Source organism: Apostichopus japonicus, chromosome 4 (genome assembly GCF_037975245.1).
Source record: "Apostichopus japonicus isolate 1M-3 chromosome 4, ASM3797524v1, whole genome shotgun sequence".
In the NCBI taxonomy this organism is placed as follows: Eukaryota; Metazoa; Echinodermata; class Holothuroidea; order Aspidochirotida; family Stichopodidae; genus Apostichopus; species Apostichopus japonicus.
This window is the reverse complement of record NC_092564.1, coordinates 25514025-25535784: the sequence shown is the minus strand read 5'-3', so window position 1 is coordinate 25535784 and position 21760 is coordinate 25514025. Positions and strand designations below refer to the sequence as shown.

The 21760-nt window shown below is 36.7% G+C and overlaps 2 protein-coding genes across 9 annotated transcripts in view; both read right to left on the bottom strand.

The window, feature by feature from the left end:
• LOC139966931 (tyrosine-protein kinase Fer-like) overlaps positions 1 to 21760 on the bottom strand; it is a 323597-nt gene that overhangs the window by 125083 nt on the left and 176754 nt on the right. The gene's annotated exons all lie outside the window — the stretch shown is intronic.
• Positions 4705 to 21760, bottom strand: part of LOC139966928 (uncharacterized) — a 46275-nt gene continuing 29219 nt past the window's right edge. For 6 of the 8 annotated variants that reach the window (XM_071970417.1, XM_071970415.1, XM_071970419.1 and 3 more), the window contains 3 exons: positions 18125 to 18340; positions 14434 to 14610; positions 4705 to 11989 (listed from right to left, as the gene is read on the bottom strand). In XM_071970417.1, coding sequence (XP_071826518.1) covers positions 10950 to 11989; positions 14434 to 14610; positions 18125 to 18329 — 1422 coding nt within the window. In that variant the 5' untranslated portion in view covers positions 18330 to 18340 and the 3' untranslated portion in view covers positions 4705 to 10949. Of the gene's footprint in view, positions 11990 to 14433; positions 14611 to 18124; positions 18341 to 19365; positions 19732 to 21760 lie in introns of those variants that run through there. The other 2 variants (XM_071970421.1, XM_071970416.1) reach the window with 2 other exon arrangements.

Genomic DNA, 21760 nt, shown 5'->3' with positions numbered 1-21760 from the left:
TCAGTGTGGGCCGTTTGATTGAAATACGCGTGCCATTGGTGACACAAAAATAAACAAGGTTTTCCATGTCTTTGGTAGATGAGCAAAACAAGTGCAGTCTCGCGGCTTTGACGTGAGCGACATCAAAATGATATAGGGAGACTATACTAAATATCATACTGTTGATATAGTATAGTCCAGTACGCATGAGCGAAATATTTTGCTCATTGTACTTAGTTACTGCACATGCGTACTGTCTACGCATTCTCTATACAATGTGTTTCTGCGCATGAGGCTATATAGAAGCATTTTCAACACGCATGTTTTCTTTTTTTCTTGGGACTAGAATATATTAAGACTAATGTCAACTCTGTCTAGAGTCATCCTTGCATTTGACATGCATGTTTGCATTCATTGTTTTATAATTTGTTACTTGTACTGGAGTAAATTGTAGACTGAGAATTAGTGACCCAATCTGTAATACATAAACATTTTCATAGTTTGAAAACAAGTAATAACGTTGTCCAACCTGTGACATATAATACGTTATAAGTTTGTTGTCCAAGCTGTGAAACTATAATGTGTAATCATTTTGTCTTCATATATCAGATCTATAAGAACCACTAGGATGTCAAATTATTGATATCCAATGTGCTTTAACAAATTTTCAATCGAAGGTACAATGAAGAGAGTCATCTTTTGACCAAACAGACCATAATCTCGTTCTGGATTTGTGACATGCACGTTTGGAATGGATAAAAAACTTTTATTCAATAGTTCAGAATATTACTGATGTTACGTATAGCATATTTTAATCAACTAGATAGCTGACACGTTAGAGTGGTGTAACTCAAATGACAGTAGCCAAGAACTAGGTCCGACAACTCACATCACCATTATCCGGGTGCAGTTAAACCCAATAACGTGACCCAGTTTCCAATGACTGGATAGTATGAGCACACACGACGTGCTGCCATTCACAATGACCTGATGTAACCCCGTGGTGGAGTCCAATGCTATCCCAGCAAGTAAAGGCCCGGTGGTATATGAGAGGGCGAGGGTGAGGAGAGGGGAAGGGGCTGGTGAAAGAGACTAGAGGTTTGCAAATGTACTTTTTTATAATTACTTTGAAAGGGAGTGACATTTTAGATGCCTAAGCAAGAATTTGTAAGATAAGAATATGATATGTAAACCTTTTGTGACTCTCCCTTTAAAAATATAGAAAGTCGTAGCAAACTCTCACACAATGGTATATCCACAGGGGGGGGGGGGGGGGGTAGGGGTGGCCTGAGGATGGAATCTTTTCAACGTTGGTCTTCGTCCTTATTCCCCAGTTCAACTAGATACAAGAGCCTCTAGAAATATCTAACCATTAGGCCTCAAAAGGAATGTCGTATTAGGCCTTCAAGGTAAATGTTTCTTACGGTGCATATGCATTTATATTCGAACACATCTTCTGCAGTTGTATACTCATAAACGATGGGATTGAATTGACCAGGTCCACAAGTGTCCACGTACGTGTCGCAGTCAAACGCTCACTAATTTTCGAAGGCTGCTATTGGAATAACCGAAGTTTCTAACGCTTTTCACCATGAACGGAACACTCAACACTTGTTCTCAGGTTTGCATGCGTTCGGTCAAAGACTGTAATCAGCCAGCCTACATATATAGTGGACCTGCAGGGTGAAAAGTATAGTAATAGGAGTGAATGAAATGCCAACACGCGATGGTCATTAATCAAAGCCCGGGACCGTTAGACTCGTTACCGTTGTCATCTGTTCGTCACCAATATAAATCACAAATACCAACCATTCTGAAGACTAACGTCACTCAATATTTTAATTACGTCATATAAACTTCTCCACGACCTTCATGGAGGTGGGACCGTCCTCTATATACACCCATAACGTATGCCACAACAAATTTCTAGCCCTGCACATGTTGTTCCATTTAACTTATACTATCTGCAAATTACAGCCACATCATGGGTAACAGAATTTAGCCTATATTACGTCGAAAGCATAAAGAATATTCTGAGGTGGGAGTAGGGAAATGGAGGCGGGGAGGGATTTACTTAGATACACATGCTCCATAATACCTCCCCTAGGACACTCAAAAGGGGTGCTTAAATTCGACCATTGAAAAATCTCTCCAAATCATGCAGTATGCCTTCTCTTTGCAACTGTCGACGCTATTATATATGTATACGTATTTTGTCCCACTTAACGTAATTAATATGGGTCTATACAAAGCAGGTGTGCGAAATTGCGTGGAATTGCTTTTCATCTGTGCCGACGGCGAGCACTCTCACTTCGGTACCAAATCTATGATATGTTAGGTCTTCGGGTGTAGGTGGGATTTGTCGACGAAAACTTTGCATTTGTGAGAAGGGAGAAAAAGTTGCAAAAGTCCATCAAACAAATCTTTCTATCAAAACGTAAAAGCTCAGTACATAGCCCTTACGTCTCTTTTGTAGCCATAACCATTTTAATAGATTTCTAGAGAGGGAAAATATCACCTGTAACCAGTGGCGTAGGAAGGTACTTTTGAGTGGGGGGGGGGGGCTGAAAACTGATGGCCGGCCTGGGGGAGGGGTCTAAGGGGAGGGGGTGTCCCCCTAATTTTTTTTTGCTTTTCCAGGTGGCCTCAGATGCAATTTGGTGCAATATAGCACACTTCAACACCCACTCCATTTTGTAAATAATTTTGCATTTTCACCTGGCCTTAGATGCAATTTGGTGCTCCAAATGAGATTTTTTTCTCATTTGGAAATGAAAAAGGGGTTTTCTGACTTGCGAAGCGGGGGGGGGGGGGGCGGAATGATACTTCCGCCCCACCATATTTTTCACTGGGGGGCTGGCACCCCCAGCCCCCCGGTTCCTACGCCCTTGCCTGTAACGCCCCCCTGCCCCCTTGAAGAGAAGAGAAATTAGAGTCGTTTCTAAGTCGGCAATGTGAAATTCAATTACATTATGTGGCATTGCAGCATCCTCACAGTATATATGTTAGTCATAGCCACTATTTTATATTGCCAGTCATTTAAACGGTCTATACGTGACACTTGAGTAGAAAGCTAAAGGTACCAGACGCTGCATTTTTTTCATCATCCTCTCACAAGATATATTTTACACAGATATTTTACGCACTGCAGTGCGCTGTCGTACCGTATTTCGCACAATTTATTATGTTGTTTTTACAATGCAATGGCGTACGTAGTCATTTTAATAGCATATGAGGGGAGAGAGGGAGAGAAATAGAGGTCTGTAAATTCGTTGTGTGTGGCTTTAAATTTCTAAAATGAATTAGCAAATTGTTGCATTCTTGATCAATAGATTGGTGATTAACTCCAACATGTTATCATAAGAGAGCTTTACCCGAGGCCCTGCAGAAGTAAGAGTCGTGGGACCCAACGGAGGGGGGAAAGGCCTGTATACTTTTGGTTTATACTGTGGTATTCATGTATTTAAGGTGGCGCCCTGTTGTTGTAATCAAACTCATCATGTCCCTTCGTTTGTATACGTTTCCTTTAACGTTGCGGTCGCTCGTTCGTGTGTTCATATGGGGTGTATGTGCGTGTGCCTGAGTGCAGTGACGTAACTAGGCACCAAGGGGGCTCGGTGCCAAGTACCGAGAAAAAAACAAATTACCGGCCCATTTGCTGGAGTCGGACTCCGAAATTCTTCGAAAACCATATCCGGCCGTCTGGAGGCGCCATTAAAAAAAAAAAGAATTACAAGATATTGATGAGATATTTAAAAGGCCTATATACGATTCATTAGTCCATCAAACGTGTTACGTCCTCATCGTCAAACAATTACGGATCTGGTGCATTGATATTCCCGTCTTGTTTTTTAGACTTTTCACGACCACTTTGTTCCTTCTGTTTATTAACAGCGATCGGTATAATAGTTGCTATAATAGCAGTTTACTGAACTTGTTGTTGCTATATCAATGTCCTAATTTTTTAAAGGCAATTAACGTTCGCTACAATTGGTTGCCTTTTGATAGTCACAATTGGGATCCATTCATCTTCGCAAACGTGTTGGGCTTTAACAAGTTGTTTTAATCCACAATACAGATTGCTATTCAAAGGATAGATCAAAGGTAGTCATTTACATTATATGGATTACGATTTTTGGATTTGATACCTTCAAATTATGACATCCTGTCCGTGACTCTCGAATGGTCACCGTAGGATACAGATGTCACTATATGTCCCTTCAGGCTGCACTGCATTATCAGTTATGGGGAGAAAGTTGTGACAGGCTGGGCGCAATGATTAAAGTTGAAATTGCTAAGTTTCCTTGCGGATCAGTCTTAAAGTTTAAACTGTTCGGGAAATCTCTTACCCAATGCAGTTCAATAGTCCAATGCGTACACCGATGCTCGTGAATGAACTATACATCACTTCCCCCTGGTCTGACGAGGAGGGGAGAGGAGGGCGGTTAGGGGCCATGAATCTAGGAAGACTTCAAAAGGGGCCCGGTGTATAAACGTTCCGGGCCAGACCTTGCTCTCGATATCCCTCTCCCCCTCCCCACCACCATACCAATTACCCCTTCTCCCGTGCACTTAATCCATTAATGTGCGGGATATCACATTAATCAATGAAACATAAAAAATATAAAAATTCGATTTAAAATCTTTAAATTATATTCTCTGGTTTCCTCTTTCTCTTCTTATGTACTGTTATATAACGTTTTTTTGTTTGTAAGTCCATTGCCATCTGTGCACAACTGCCTAATATACGATCTTAACATGTCAATATACATATGTACAAATGTAACATGATCATTGAAAGTTAAAAAGATATGGAAATAACATGATTTATTTTAAATTGTCTATACATGAAGATCTTCGTGCTGTTTAAAATATCTTTTCGAATACCCCTCCCCCCCCCCCACACACACACAAAAAAGACACACGCATACACACAATTTTCTCATTATCACGTTACACAATTTGCATGCAGCTCTTGAAAGCGTCATGGCGAGTCGTCATCGATCAAATAAATGTTGTTTTCACCAAGTCGATTTTAATAACTACTGTAAACAGATGACCACTAGTGTGTGCTATACTGTATAAAGTTCGATCTTATCAATCTATTTCAGCGCAACGAGGTGTTAACTCCATTACAGAATCATTTAAAGAATCCTTTCAATTGTAATCTTTTTGTTTAGGGTCTTTGAAAAGGGAGAACTGACTCACAAAACGGTGATATGTCTAGAATAACAAGAATGTGCCTACATTTATTTCAATAATATACTGTACACTCTAACAAATTAGAAAGCAAAAGCATAAATGATATCAAAGAATTAAATCTTTATCCTGCCAAGTTGGAACATTCTCCACGTTGCTGAAATATTTTCCACCAGTGCTAAATGTGACGCTGTTTTCGTTTAATAATAAAACAAATATTTCATGCAATGTTAAGAGGTTAAAGGGGCAATTATGGATCGCAATGATAATTTTTTTTTTCAGCTTTGGCCTAGCGCCCAAGCAGAGAAATGACGACTACTGGTACATGTTGTAACAAGAAATTAACAATATATATATACGTCACAGATCTTATAATATTTGTTTGATCAAGTCGTTTTCAATGACTATGTTACGTATACGTCCACTGATATCACTAATATCCTACAATGCATAAAGTTCGCAAGCCTTGTTGCAATATACTTATCTTAATTAATACAAACCGGGTGCATCTGTGATAAACACTATATCAATTTTACTCAATCAAGTCGGACACTTGATAAAGAAAGCAAACGTAATAGCATAGTAAAGTGAGTACCATTGAAACTTCAATACTATAACAGAAATCAAGCAACATGCCTTTGGAAAGTAAGGTTGACGAAATGATTTTGAAACAAAAAAACAGCCTGAAAACAATAAAGAAAATGGTTATTCCCAATTTGTAAATACGAAAGTAATTTAAGGTTATGCGGTGTACTGATCTGAATATTTTGTTTCACTAAGGAAACTCATACATGCCATACCGCAGTTAGTTACGTTCCTTATAAGTATCACCTTAGTTCGTTTCCATCCATATACTCATAATCTAACGTTAAAACGTGCAACTAGCATGGTAATACAGCAATCACTTGCCCGCTGTACCGTTTACTAAAGGCTAGGGCTAGGCACACCTCGGCATCATAGACTCATTTTTAAGGCCTAGGGTTAGACAATCACATATACTTCGGTTCACCGAATAAAACACAATTTTACTATAGATCACATTCCGTATTTGGAAGGAGTATTTAGCCTATTTGTGGAAAGAAATTGTCGCTTATCCCATTGTGCATCATTATCGTTAATGCAGCTGTCATTTCTACAATGAATACAGCCTTATGAGTTCTGTACAGAACGCGTGACCAGCGTGTTGTTCGTAACGAATGCACTGTATCTATTCGGACCTATACTATACATCCCAAAGTAAATACAGTCAGCTGGAACTTACCCTAATGTACTTAACAACAATAACAACTTTCGCACAGAGCCTTATATGCAAATTAGGTAATACAACCACTCAACCGTCGATTCGAATACTAGCTTTGCATACTGTAAGGCATGACAGGACTTGGGATGATGGGAGGGCAGTAAAATTATTCAACAATCATATTTTAAGAATAATTTATTAAGATCTAATACTTAGACTCTGTATACAGAACGTTAAAGATTTGAAAAGGAAACAAAGGAAACATACACCCATACGCACACACACACACAAACACACATACAAACTTTAATAAATCTATCATTCTATTTCCTTTCGTTTCCTTATTAAAAGGCACAACTTTTGAAATTCATATTATCATCTAATTAGAACGCACTGCCCAAATGTATTACGTAACATCGTTTCCATACCCTTAACGTCACTCAGAAAGCAATCACTTCCAAGAAAGAAAAGCTGGAACTTTGATTGGCCACTTTGTCGACCAACCACAATCAAGCTGATGGCTGTTCTTCAAGGAAAGAACGATTTGCTTCCAAACTAACTAAGTTATCATTATTCGGGTCACAGAATCCGCAGTTTAGCGGATCTACACTTCTTAGAACTTTCACAAACCTGTTAACCAGTCGTTTGTAAATATTGTCTTGAGAAAGACAAAGAAAGATTGTTGACAATCCCACCATTAACTACAGTTATGGTATACCAAGGATCATGTAAACATGAACCGACACAATTTCGGAACGCGAATCACAAATACTTCCAACTTCCTGTTAGTTACAAAATCATGCTTATACGATGTATTCGTGATTGGAAGAATAGCTTATTGGTCTCTTACTTTCCGATCTAAAAAGCTTGTAGCTAGGTACCTCACTCAGATATTAGTCTAAACGAAATTCCATGAAACTATGCAAGATAGCAACGCAGTGTTTATAAATGAAAATACTGTCTAACACATATGCAGGTTCAACAGAGTAAGAAACGGTATTCGAGGGGGACAAAATGTGCGTACGAACACCTGATCTAAAGCCAAAACTCCCAAACTGACGGTTTTATTTTCAGCCGACTTGTCTTCCATCGGGTCTAAGATCACGTGATCCTATCACATCAAACTGATTGCACTGTCAGTGGTCGAAGCCCTGATACCAATACTGATGCTATGACATGCATATGATAATCCCCTTCTTATAAGCCACACTCCAGATATCATGAATACATGTGTCACCTGCATGTGAGCATGACGTGCCAAACTGATCCCATCATCAAACCCTAGGTATCATGAATACTTGCGACCGGCTGCGTGTGATCATAACATGTCACCCTTTGGTAGCATGACTACATGTAGCCTGCGTGCCGTGATGGTATGCTTATGACATTATCCGACTGTAACAGATCATTTTCTACGTACAGATCATATATTACAGATCATATATATATACAGATCAAAGCGTGATTGTTGTCTCACCACGGTTTTAGTCGAAATCTGTGAGATTCAATATAAGTACAGATAGTCTGCTTCTCCGATTTAACGTTTGAACTTAAATTTAAATCTTTTTTTGAATTGAAATTATATACGTGTTTTATCTGACGTAATAATAGGCTATACACGGGATATAAAGTAGGCCTACAAGGATTATAATTATTATTATAACCGGACTGCAATTTTAGGTGTCAGATATTTTTAATTCCGAAGAAACGTGATCCCATAAAATTACAACATTTCGATGCAAGTTACGTTATTCCAACTTTGCCTATATTGAATGTCATTCCGCAAACATTTAAAAGTTTTTCTGTTGAGTTGCTTTGCTTCAATTTCAGTATGTAATATGAATTTACAACTGCTCTGTTTGCTACAACACTTGGACCTATCTCATACCATAAACAATATATAGACAAACACCTAAGTATACATATCACTAATCAAATCTTACCGCCCCACTCCCAAGAACAGAAAAAAAAGTCATTATTTCCGGTGGTTTGAGCACAAAAAGACGAAGTTGGTATAACAAAATTCGCCGAAATGTAATTATTTCTGCAACTGTTAAAAATGCCAATATCGCACGAGTGTAATAAACCGCGTAGGAATTGTGTTCATTCCACACGCTTGGCTGACGCCAAAAAAAAAAAAATGTTCTACCCTATAAACCAATAACAGTATGATATATAGAAAGCAATTTCACTGCTATGCTCAAATTTTAATAAAGTCAAGTGTATTGTTATAACGAGTATTACAGTAGGTGGTTTTTTGTTTGCTAAAACACGGCATGTGACGTAAGAACGATGTTTTATAACTTACTCATCTGGAACGAACAGCTTTTCTTTTGCCAATATAAAACATAGCCTTATGCGTCATTCAATTACGTCTTTCAGCAACTAGTCAATGTAACAAAAAGGAGTCTAGTATAAAGCTGGTTTCAATCCAAAACCTGCTTCTGCCCTCTTAAAATTGAAAAGAAAAAATAAGTACTGTAGATCTAATCCCAAACGACCCATTTCCAAGCTATATTACTGTAAAGTTTGCTTCACATAGCAATATTCTTTGAATAGAACGAATTTTGAAATTTCTTTTGTGGTCTGTTGTTTTCTTCTTCAAAAATTGAAAAAAATGTTTCTGTAAAGAAAAATCTTATCCAGTTTTTTTTTAGTTTGTCTGTAATCAAATTGCTCAAATAGCCAAGAACAACATGTTACTATATAATGTACAAATGAGGGATGGTAAGGGAATGGGGTTGGAGTGGCGATGGGTAAGGTATAGAAGATAGCTCTCAGGCTAACCCAACATCTCTAAGATTAACAGCTGACGGTTAACGATGCCCTCAGCTGCACAATTATAGAGGGAATGCGTATGTGGTTGGAGAGGAGAGGAGCAAGAGAGGTAACAATTGGGACTCCCAGTGAAATCTATCCTAGTAATTTATATCCTACATGTTGCAGATCAGGATCGAAACCAGAACGAAACTGTTACAGCTTTACAAATGCATACTCCCAGAAAGACTGCCACCTCAATACAGTGCGAACAATGTTCACATTTATCATTATGAACCCTGCACCCCGATCCCGAACTTTATCTTCAATCCCCCCCTTTCCACTTCATTTATAATGTCCATGAATGTTCTCTTGGCAACGAATTGAAAAAAACATGAAGTACCAATGGCACTAGGAGCTGTGGATTTCTTCATTAACATATTCAATAAACTTAGAACAAACAACTATTTTTGAGTTTCCACTTCATTTATAATGTCCATGAATGTTCTCTTGGCACCGAATTGAAAAAAAACATGAAGTACCAATGGCACTAGGAGCTGTGGATTTCTTCATTAACATATTCAATAAACTAAGAACAAACAACTATTTTTGGTGTCTGAAGCTTATGAGTTCTCCTTTTCAGTTACCATTGTTTGCATTAAAAAAAAATAATCATAAATAAAAAAAATACCTACTCAAAAGACAAAATTTTATGTTGTTAAATTGTCTGGATATATTTCTCTTGTTTTTTATACAGTAAATGATTTCAGACAGTTTGAAGTAATATTTTTATGGTACATATGTAAACATAGCTCTTAAGCGACTAAGCAGCAGCAAGGGCTGTGCAAATGACAAAACATTTAAGCCCCTTTGGAAATAAACTATCAAAATAGAAACACGATGAATAACGTTATATTGAAACATTTGCTCGAAACTTATCAATGCCTTTTATTTTGTAAAATATTGTCCAAATGTTTGTTGCTGATCAATAACTGGCTAACATTTTCTTGATCCTTGGAAAGGTATGTCAGATTAAGTCAGATTCATAATGAGAAATTTATATGTCGCCTTTTCACATGATGATGATGACGATGACGATGACGAAGATGATGATGGTGGTGATGATGATGGTGATGATTTTGATGATGATGATGATGATGATGATGATGATGATGATGATGATGATGATGATGATGATGATGATGATGATGATTTGCTCAATGTTCTCCTACTTGTAATAAATCTGGTTCCTATTTTCTTTGTCTTTTTATGACATTGCTCTAATTTGCAAACAGATTCGAAGCAAATTCAGACTATATGGTGATTATCATTTTTTGAAAATTTTTGAAAATATGACTGTTCGTGTGTAAGACAAAATGACAAATTTAATTGAAATAGTACAATTGTCTGTGAGTTTTTAAGTAAAAAGGACATTGTATTAGATTATTTTTGTCTTCTTCTTGTAATTTACACTGACTTTGATGTGAACTGTCACTTATATCAGCAAATAAAACTATTTGTTTTTCATCTTAGAACACAGTATTTTGTATGTTCCATCGGTGACCTATACAAAAGACTTTTATAACAGAGACAGATACCGTCTTCTGCGCACAAGGATCAAAGAAAATGTTATGATGATATGTAATACCACAAAAAAAAAGACTTTCTCAAAATAACAACACAAAGGTATGATTTGTTGATAAGTTAAATTATCAACAAAGTTAACTTATCAACAAATTAAATTTGTTGATAATTTAAAGATTACTTAAATAACTCAGTCTGCAGAAGAGGTACTGGGCCTTGACCAGCAATCGCAGAGTCTTAGATATGTCTCGACAGGGTCGTAAGCCTCCGAGAAGGTTATCGTACTTTCAGTTCTTGTACTGTTCACTGTTTCGCTACTACGTGACGAGACGTCACCGTTGTCCGATTCATTATTTAATACGCTACTGGCTACTGGCAAGTTCCAGCTCTGATTATGCTCCACCCACAAATCCTCTTGAAAAACCTCCGAAAGATGGCCGACAGGTCTGAAATCCGTCTCCATGTCCACATCGGGTACGATCTGTTCCTCCAAGAGGGCGACGTCCATGTCCTCCCTGAATACCCATTCCCTGTCATCCCCTGAATCGCTCGGTAGGAATCGCTGTGCATACATGAGCTCTTTCACCAGTTTCTGTTCGTGGTTCTGAACGCAGGCCGAGATGTACTCGCTCGAGACATAAATCTCATTGATGCCTTTTGATTCTTTGGCTGTGGAGGGGCCCTCGGTTCCGGGCACCCTCTGAAGTTCATGTGAACCATCCTTTGTTTCAGTTCTTTGCACTTCTATTGTTCCCTGAGCAATGTGTACCCTTCTACTAACAATGTTTGAGTTTCTGTCCAAAACGGTTTGGCCCTCTCGGCCGCAAGTGGCTTGCACCCCTCTGTCGATTTCATCTTCTGCTTTAGAGAACTCTGATATCTCGACCCTTTCCTCTTCTTCCGACTGAACGCCATCGGATAAATTCTCGTCGAGTTCCATGTCATAGGATGGACTGAGGAGTCTGGATGGTACGTACCCTAAATCTCCTTTACTATTATATCCAAACCACCACTTTTTAGTCTCTTTTAACAATATCGTTACAGGTTCGCCCAAGTCAAAGGACGTGGTCTCCAAGTCGTTGTCTGCAAAGTTTTCTTTTCCAATGTAATATCTGTGATCCACATAGAGGGGTATGTAATTGTGGTTATCTTTGGAAGAGGGTGTCGGTGACAGGGAAGTGGTGCACGCCAGTGGTGTCGTACGGAGGAGAGGCTGGTGTAATGTTAATCCTGAAAAAAGAAGCAGAAATAATACATTACAATTTGAGAGTGATAGAGGAGGACACTGGTGATAAGTATTACTAGTTACACTCTTGAGAAATGCCTATAACATTACAAAATTAGTGGTGATGCATATGCATGGAATCTAGGCTAATGCCGTGCCACTTTACCTACTCTGGTTAAAGAAATTTTTAGCTCGTTATTCCTTAACTGTGTCATATCCTTCTTTCCATGTAAATTGTGGCAGACCACCCACTAGGGGAGTCACTGCTTTCTATTGACTATTGTTCTCCTACACAATGATGTGTCTTTCAATTTAAATAGAAAAGAACAATATTGAACCAAAAGCCAGCTATGAATACTGTATTGTCTGATGATATCATCGACTTTATAACTGAATATATGGTAAACAAGGAAGATTTAACAGTAACTTTAATGAGGTGATCTTGGTCAATTTTCAGTCACAAAATTTAAAAATTAACCTTAACTAAGTTACACTTAAAAGTAATCTTTTTTCTCCTTTTTTTTAAATGTCCAATTTGATTTTGTTTGTGATCAATGCTTTCCTTTAATACTGGCAAGTTCCTCTCTTCCCCTGATTACAGGTTTTTGTGAACAATAAAATTATACATTCCTTTCATTAATGGAAAAAAGTCCCACAACCACCAACATGGAATAATGGGATTGAGTAACTCTATTAGTCATTATGAAAATTTAATTCTTGCCATTAAATACTTTGCAATGAAGCTTAGACCAATCTTAATAAGATCTTAGATTAGATTGGATTGTGTTACACATAGTAATTGGTGAAAATAGGTTTTGGTGAAGAGAGAGCAACTAAATGTTATGAGAAGGGATACCAGTACATAAATTTCTAAATGACACTTTTGCATTTTGGTTTGTAACTTTATATCATTCTGCATCAAGACATCAAATATTCAATTGCATATTTGTATGATCTCCATGTGATTAAAAAATTTCCTTTTTCAGGGGAGTAGTAGGGAGTAGTAAGGAGGGAGTATAGTCAGGGGAGTGTGCCCCCCCACTTTTTTTCCAAAATAGCAAATGTGCCCTACTGGCAAATAAAATGTGCCCCTTTGATGAAGAACTGTCTTTTGGATATCTTAAGCCTTTGTTAATTTTAATACTTTATTTTAATTATTTATTTTTAGTCTGTACATGCTATTTTTAAAATGGCATCGCATATCTTTTTGTAGCACAGTTAACAATAAACAATCTTAATAAATAAAATATCAATGTTGCAGTACACCATAATAGTATTAATAGCATACTAACATATATATATGGCCGGTGTGTATCGGTTAGCACAACGAGTGGTGGTTGTGGAATGAGAAAGTGCCCCTCTGATAATGTGCCCACTTTTTGGAAGCTTCCTACCCCCCTGTTCTGAGTATTACTTGGTAAGGTAGGATTTGTGTGGTTGCCACATAGTTGCAATAAATCATACAAAGTTGTTTTAAGTGGTGGGTATGTTCTCTGATACTCAAAGGGGTATTTGGATAATAAAATTTAAAATCTGACATTAAATTGTGAAATGTTGCATTGAATGGTTTTTGTATATGTTATCAAATTATTTTCTTACTCAAATCATACCATTAAACTGCATTTTTTTCTAAGTGCTATTAAGATGATTTAAAGATGGCCAACTCTGATAAAGAAATAGCAAGTCCCATTCTTTGACGATTCAATGTAGAACTGTTAACAAATTATAGATAAAACCATTACAAAGTTTAATGTGTATTTGTCTTTATATGGATTTCACAGATATTTTGATTTGGAACAATTTGAGACATTTTACTGTCCTTAAAAACTGATTTCTTCGTCTTTGCTAACGATCACTCGTTAACTCAAAAAACGTGAATACTTTCTTTGGAACAAGCTTAAGGTCAAGGTAAAAGGTAGAACGCCCACAATGGGCGGGCTTGTGGAATTAACCAGAAAGAGAAGCTGCCCCACATAAAAAGTGAAACAAAAATCCTAACCACAGAAATCAAGGTATTATTCTCCTTTCACCCACTCAACAGGAATTACTCCTTTTATTTAAACTGATCAGGTGAAAACCATGAGATTCATTTGTGGTCGATTGGTGTGTACAGTGATGAGACAATTCCCCATTGACTAGATATCGCTTCTCACTGTCATACTATTCATCCATTGTCAGCCATTGTTATGATACAATACAGAGGAAGTTCCGTTTATCTATTTCTAAAAAAACTTGATCTCTTTATTCCATACATTTCACCAGACAAAATTTTATGATAACTGAAACGTGACACCTCCACGACCAGGGGAATCTTTTGGAATATGTCGCAATTTTTTTTCACCAAAAGATATACAAAAGTAATGACATAAATACTGTGACAACCAACCAGCAATCACAGTGACTAGATAACATAAGACATTGATTTCAGGAAAAATGGAGTCAGTAGTACCTGAGATATCGAGTGGCAGTCTTTTATAACATTCGACCAGGTTGACCAGGTCACACGCCTGAATGTCACGCCCTCGTTCTCCTCCACTCTCCCGTTTGACATAGAACATAGACTCCAGTGTTTCGATGAGATAATGGTTGACATGGTATCCTGTGCACACGGATATGACGAAACAGCCTGAGGAGGAGTGAATAAGAGTAGACATTTTGGAATAATTAGAACTGCAAATCTAGAACAGTCTTCCAGTATGTGAAATATAAACACACAGATATATTCTATGTATGGGCAGATCATGGACATTTTGCTTTACCGATTTTTAGCTACTAAATCAGCTCTGAAACCAACGGACATTCCCTTTAATAATTGCTATTAATGAACGAGAGTAACATGGCATTCTTTATTCACTGTAAAATATGTTCACAAATTACTGCCAAAAGCCAGTCATCTAGTAGTATAAATCACAGAGAATAAGGACAATTTTTGAGACCATTGAGATTAACCTATTGACCCCTTGAAGCTCAGAGTGTGAAAACTGATAAGGGCTCCTTGAGTGTAAATCTCTCCAAAATAGAGTATCAACAAATTGAAGTAGATTTTGTTGTCTGGATAAGTATATGTATTGTTGAAGACCTTTTGTATATTGAGCCCTTCACAAAACTAAACAGAAGTTGACCTCAACCAGTTTCAATTGGGTTCTTGCACTCCCCAAGCTGGATCTACTGTACATACCAAGTACGAAGTTCAACAAAGATGTACTTTTTGAGTTATCATGCTTAAAACTGGTTTCTGACTTTGACCTCTGTTAACCTCAAATGACCTTTGAACTTCACAGTTAGCATAGGGTTCTTTTAAGCAATAAGACAGATCCACATACCAAGTATGAAGTTATTCCATCTCTTAACTTTTGAGTTACCATGTTTATGAGCAGGTGTCACATACAACGGCAACCACCATATCATAAATTTCTGTTGCCTCCAGCAAGGAATCAAAAACCCATTTGTGTACCTACTACCACTCACTCTTTAGATCAGGCTTCTCCACCCCCCCCCCCCCTCTTCAAAGACCAGTTTTTGTTTCAAAGCTAGTGGGTCTGGATACAGTAACTGAATAAATAGTGCTTCCCATACAACAAGACGTAGCAGATACAGTCAGTAAATATCATTAAAAATATGAAATAAAGTTGGCTGAAAATAAGAAAGTTTAACAGAGAAACTGATACTTATGCTTACATATACTAAGAGGTGTGTTTCATAGCAATATCACCAACAAGGTTTTACCTGTTGATGTGTTGAAGTTAGAGTACAATAACTGCGAGGAAACATGTAAGTAAAAATGTGCGATTTATTGCACTCTTTTAAGTTGACTTTAATACTTCTTTGTCCTTTAGCAGTATTGTCATACAATATGACTTATTTGGTTAATTAAGTATTCCCCTTTCCAGACAGTTCGGCATCTAGGGCAAAGTGACATAATTTAAGTACTTGTGTAGAGAAGGGGAACCAAATAAATCAGCCTGAGGTCAAGTGAGCAATTCAGCTCTAAGTGAATCTATACAACTGCTAAAATGCACAACTCATTACAAACTAACAAATCTAGGAATTTCCATCAAGTTCAATATTTGATACAACACATAAGGAAAACCACATTCTTGTTTAAAGCAACAATCCAGTGAAATATGATCTACATCTTATGACTTTCAGTTGGCCCTACTACTTACTCTACATGAATGAACAAAATATGCTAATATTGTCCCTTCTCTGATATTTTACACTGGTTTTGAGTGATTTGATCTCCCTCAATTAGCAAAATGGTTCTCATTTGATATGTATGGAAAGTATTGTAAACCGTGAACCGTCACGAAAGTCGGTCCAATATGCTGCTTTAAGTGAGTTACACAAAAATTAGAAACTGCAACTTCTTAAAAAATGAGCTAATCAAATGAAGGGCAACAAGCACAAAATTGTATTGATTTATACAGCAGGAGCCCTTCAAGATGGAAAGGTGGAACATATGCTTCTGTCTATGAGAATGAAGATGGTCACAGGATTCAATGGAAAGTACTGAATCTTGAACTTTTAAGTAGCAAAGCTACAGTGGGAAATGGCATCACTCTAGATAGGAGAGTGTTATACCTCTCAAGAGGCAAACTAGAAATAAAAAATTTCATCCAAAGGAAACATGAAATATTGATTTCTGATATTAAGTAAATTGTCACCACCAGCATAACAGTGACGTAAATTCAACAGCAGACAAACCGAAGACCAACTTTGAAAATATTAAAAATTGCTCTACTCATACCTATACCAAGGGTAAAGTTCCAGAATAACTATGACCTTTGTTTTAATAGGACTTGAACCAAAAAAACTAATAACCTTGGCTTTATTAGGGAGGGGTTGCGGAAGGGGGAGGTTTAAAGCAGGGACAAGTAAAATTTAATTTTTAAAGTTTTAAAGATTGAAAGTATTAAAGTTTTAAAGTATTTAAAGTATTTAAAGTTTTAAAGTTTTAAAGTATAAATTTTTAAAGTATTTCTGTTCATAGCGTGTTAATGCTCTTTTATTGTATATCAAAAGAGCAAAAGTCCACATGAAAGCCCTTTCCTGGTTTTATCCAATGTTCTTTGTTTTCCTCTAGCTGATGACTTCTTTGAATGCTTATTAAGAAATTTCACTAAAAATTCTTGGTCAATCTTTCCTGTTTTTTTTTGTGGTTATTTTGGCAATGTTTTTACTTACTGCACACTGTACTCTCATCTTGCAAAATTTTGTAAAATTTTTTGGTTAATACTATATTTACTGTAGATTCCATATTGCTATACATTCACAGTTCAATGGACTGTTTCAAGAGCTTACAGCTGTATTTGAACTATTCTGTTGAATATTTCATAACAACATGCTCCTCACTTAACAATATAGGTCTCCAGGTTTGCTATTACACACTGATCATTGGTAAGTCTCTGAATATAATAAGCAAGCCTTACCATAAATGTTACATTCTTTTGGACTGTGTGTGTTAGGTTTATAGGGTAGTAGAAATGCAGACACATATATATATATAGTCCACAGAAACAAATCCTTCAACTTATGAACAACTTGATATGGTCCTTATTAACTTGTTGTGGAATAGAGAGTCAATTCTTGATAGACAAAAGTAGAAAAAGAGAAAAGATGCTAATTTTATAGCTGAATCATATTGAAAATAACCTATTGTGTTCTATGACCTATAATTTTAGAAGTATTTAACAATATGTAATTTAGCCTTTCTCAATTTACAGAGAGCTACTTGCAGGTTCAATTTCACAAATTCTAGTAACTTGCTACAAAATGGCAGTGCTTCAAAACTCTACATTTTGCTTATCATGTTCTCACTTCTAAGTGAATATGGTAAACTAGCGACCATGAAGCCTGCAAGCCCACATTTAATTTAGCAGCCACACAAAACCTGTATCTCTTAAAATGTAGAGTATGGCATTGCTACTTACAGGAGGAGTATTAATGAATTTTACACTCAGTGCAATACAGTAGGTCGGCCGGTCGATACCCAGCTCGACGAACCCTGCATGAGAAGTTACATAGAAAACGAAACAATTCCTGGAAACGCTCTCCGTTAGAATTTGAAATCCTCTGGGAGAACTCTGCATGATACCTTGTTAACATTTATTAAGTAGGTCTGGAATAAACATGATACCCACCTCCCCGGTTGGAGCTTTGACGTACGAGGAACAGTCCTTCCTTCGGTTTGGTAGGACTTTTCGTTAACAAATCCTCTGCGACACCTCTGCAGAGCAGGCCATGAAACCATAGTGGTATGCGTGTCCCTCGACGACGGTGAGATGTGGCTCTAACGGGTGCAGCTGGGGTAATTAGTCTGTGATCTGCGAGTCCTCTTGCAGACATTGCCTCAAAGCCTGTGTAAGATACAAACAACATAGAAAAGACGATGTTAGGAAATGAACAACCACGTATGACATTACTGATGCCTTGCACACCATTTAAAAAAATTAAATTTAAATGAAAAAAAAAAATGAAAAAATCATGATTTGGCTCTTGACACTTTCATGTAACAAGATTTGAAGTCCTTTAATTTTGTTTTGATAGCAGATAGTTTTCTGACAGTTCACAACATCAAAAAAGCCATTAAATTTTCTTTGCATAAAGGATTAAAAATTTGATTTTAAATCTATAGTATTTAGTTCCATCATCCTTATGTTTACAATATCAAAATTACTCACATGAATGCTAAACTAGTGGAGGCTAAAGAACTGCAGATCAATGTGCAAAAACCCATTACAGAACGGTATCATCAAATAACATATAGGCTCAAATCACCACAAGAATTTCACTGAAGTCGAAAGAACTTTGTATGGAGTTCAAACATGTTGGTATATATTAAAACATAAAACGATTAATGGATGGGAGTATGAAATTCTTGGTTGAAGCTATTTAGCTAAGTTGCATGATATTACAATGTGCAGATTTTGCCCTCTCTCCAAGTGGAGTTCAACTGATAGTATATGTTGTACTACATTAATAAAGAACTATGATGAAAGTATGTATTTTCTAAACAAAGGTTATAAAGTATGTCAAGTTTGTTTGCTGACTTTTTCCTCACAAGTCAATTCACTCTATTACAGTTCATCATCACACATAGTCAACACACCTCAAACAAGACATAACTGAAACAAACTTTCCAATACCAAGCTAAGTTATAAAAAGTAAGCATTGCAAACTTGGTCGGCTTAAATTTGGTTCGGAGAAACCTGAGCGATGAATGTAACTTATGTTTAACTGATGAAAATCATTCTGTGAATGAAACTCCTTTTGCTTACCAAACTGTCAATCAATTCATTGCAGAACCTTATTCTTTGAATTTAACTATTTAGAACTAAAAGAATACTACATTACTTATGTAGAAAGAAAGAGTATACATTACCGTAACAGAATGAGAGTAAGTTATTCTATGTACTAAGCTGTAGTCCTTCTCTCTGATACACTTTATCTTATCCTACACTCACCCATTTGAACTCTTCTGTACCTTTCTGCCCTGTTTAAATTTATGACTTGCCAGTCCTTTTTGACACCATCACAGCTCTACTCACAACAATTCCACTAAAGTACCTCAAGTTTTTGCCACACTTTTCTAGTTTTTTAACCTCGACTTGCCCACGCTCAAAAGGGATTGCTCTGGCAAACACAATAGGTAAATCGTCACTGAGACTTGCCAGTCTTATTCGTATGATTGCACACCTCCACACCATGTACAATAGCGTTGACACAATGGGCAACCTCAGTTACACGCAATGGTTTACTGACTTTTTCAACAAACCTAACCGACAACTGAAAACAGTAAGAAAAGAAAAAAAAGAAAAAAAAATCATACTGAATGCCCTTCCGATTTAGAAGCAATTTGTTCAGCTTGGTCAGTATTCTGGTTCTTTGCCAAGATTTTGTATTTGCTATTCTTATTGCCGATGAAAATAGTTAAAAACCTTATCCGACTAAATTGTGGCGAGCAAAATTAGGTACAAAAGTTGCAGTCAACAACAACACAGAGGCAATAACTTCACATGTGATCACCCCAGGGCAATGTGAAATTCAATCATTTAGAATGTGATAAGGCGCAACTTAAAATTAATGTTCCTTTGTTGTCTGTACATGACATAAACTACTATACAACTAGTAGAATGAATACATGGTGACTGTACACTGTGCAAATGTACAGTATAATAGGTGCAGAGGGTAAACACCCATATTGAAATTAAAGCATATTTTAATACCTAAAGCATAAAGTAAATTCAGATGGTGCTGTATAGGTTCGAAAAGAAGTATAAAGTGACCAGAAATAGGAGTCAGTAGTAGGGGATTAATACTAATCTAAATTATCCTTTTGTTTTAACCAGATAAGGGGATGGCAAGACTGCATGTTTGGAGTTTTTAGACAAGGAAGATAGGATTCATATTACCAGGATTCACTGAAAATCTGATTGCAATCAATGCAATTGAAAGTAAAGTGTCTAATTTTTAAATCATTTTTATCATTCATTAATAAGATTGAAAAGACAAGTTCCAAATTTCTGTCATGTAAAAAAATTGACCTTCAGTTGAGCAACAAAACTAGGATGCTGTTTGTAAACTGCAGATTTAATACCAAATTTTGTTGCCAAATTTACTTCATGTTACTCAGTTAATTAAAATCTATCAATCATGAAAAAACATTATTCCATGGTCAAAGTCCACTAAAAACCTGATCATGCTGCCATGGCAACACAAGAGCATAATGTTTAGGTTACTTCTTCCCAAATTCTTGCTTTTTGTTTGTGCAGATAAACTAATATTTTGATTGGAAGAGTAATTACAATGACTCCCTCGTCTTCTAAGAAACTGTTTCCACATGGATGACTTTCACCCTTTTCAAAAGGAGCAAACGTTGACCTGAACTTTTGCTTTCGTTCCACACATGGCTCCATGCTAAGTGTCAACTCGTGAGGACACTTTATCACATGTTCTTGGGTTGCAAAAGGTCTCAGCGTCCGTACTGCTGGTTTTAAACACCTCGGTGAGCCTAATCTCAGCGATGTGTATAAAACCAAATGAACAAACAGTAACCCAGATTTAAAGTAACCAGTCTAGTTGGTGAAGGTGAGCATTGGGTAATAGAATTAGCTGAAGCTACACATCTACTTGGTAGTACTCAATGCCATGGCTCAAAATTCTGGCTATTTACTGGAAGAATGCCATTAGATTTTGCAGCAAGTAAAAAACAAAAACAAATATTAACTGTTAATTTTCTGCCAGTAGACAATAAAGAACTTAAACATACTGTATGGTCATCATCAGGCAAAGAATGGGCATATCTGTACCCATAAAATAAGCCTCGTATTACTGCTTACTTACATAGCAATTATTTCAATTGGGCTGCTCCCATAAGCCTGAACAGTGCTAAACTGCATGCGTGTTGTATATGCAGGGAAATACCAGTGAGAAATTTACTTTAGCCAGTAGATTTTTTAAGCACTAGCTTCTTTTTTTTTTTAGTATTGTGCCTGTGAAGTTAGAATGCTTGATGCTCTATTTTAGCAAGTGGTTAAAAATTTGTGAAATGCTAGGCCTGAATGCATCTGATGTACAATAGTAATAACATGTGCATTCTTTTGTTTAAATTCTCTTTAGATGTGACATTGCTTTAAATAGAAGATCAGATATGGGCATTTATACCAAAGGATCATTGAGGTCCATATAGTATTATGCTTTATTACAGAAGACCAAAAAAAAAGCACATTACAAAAGTTAGAACAGTGTAGAGAAATCTTACAAAACGTTATTGTTTC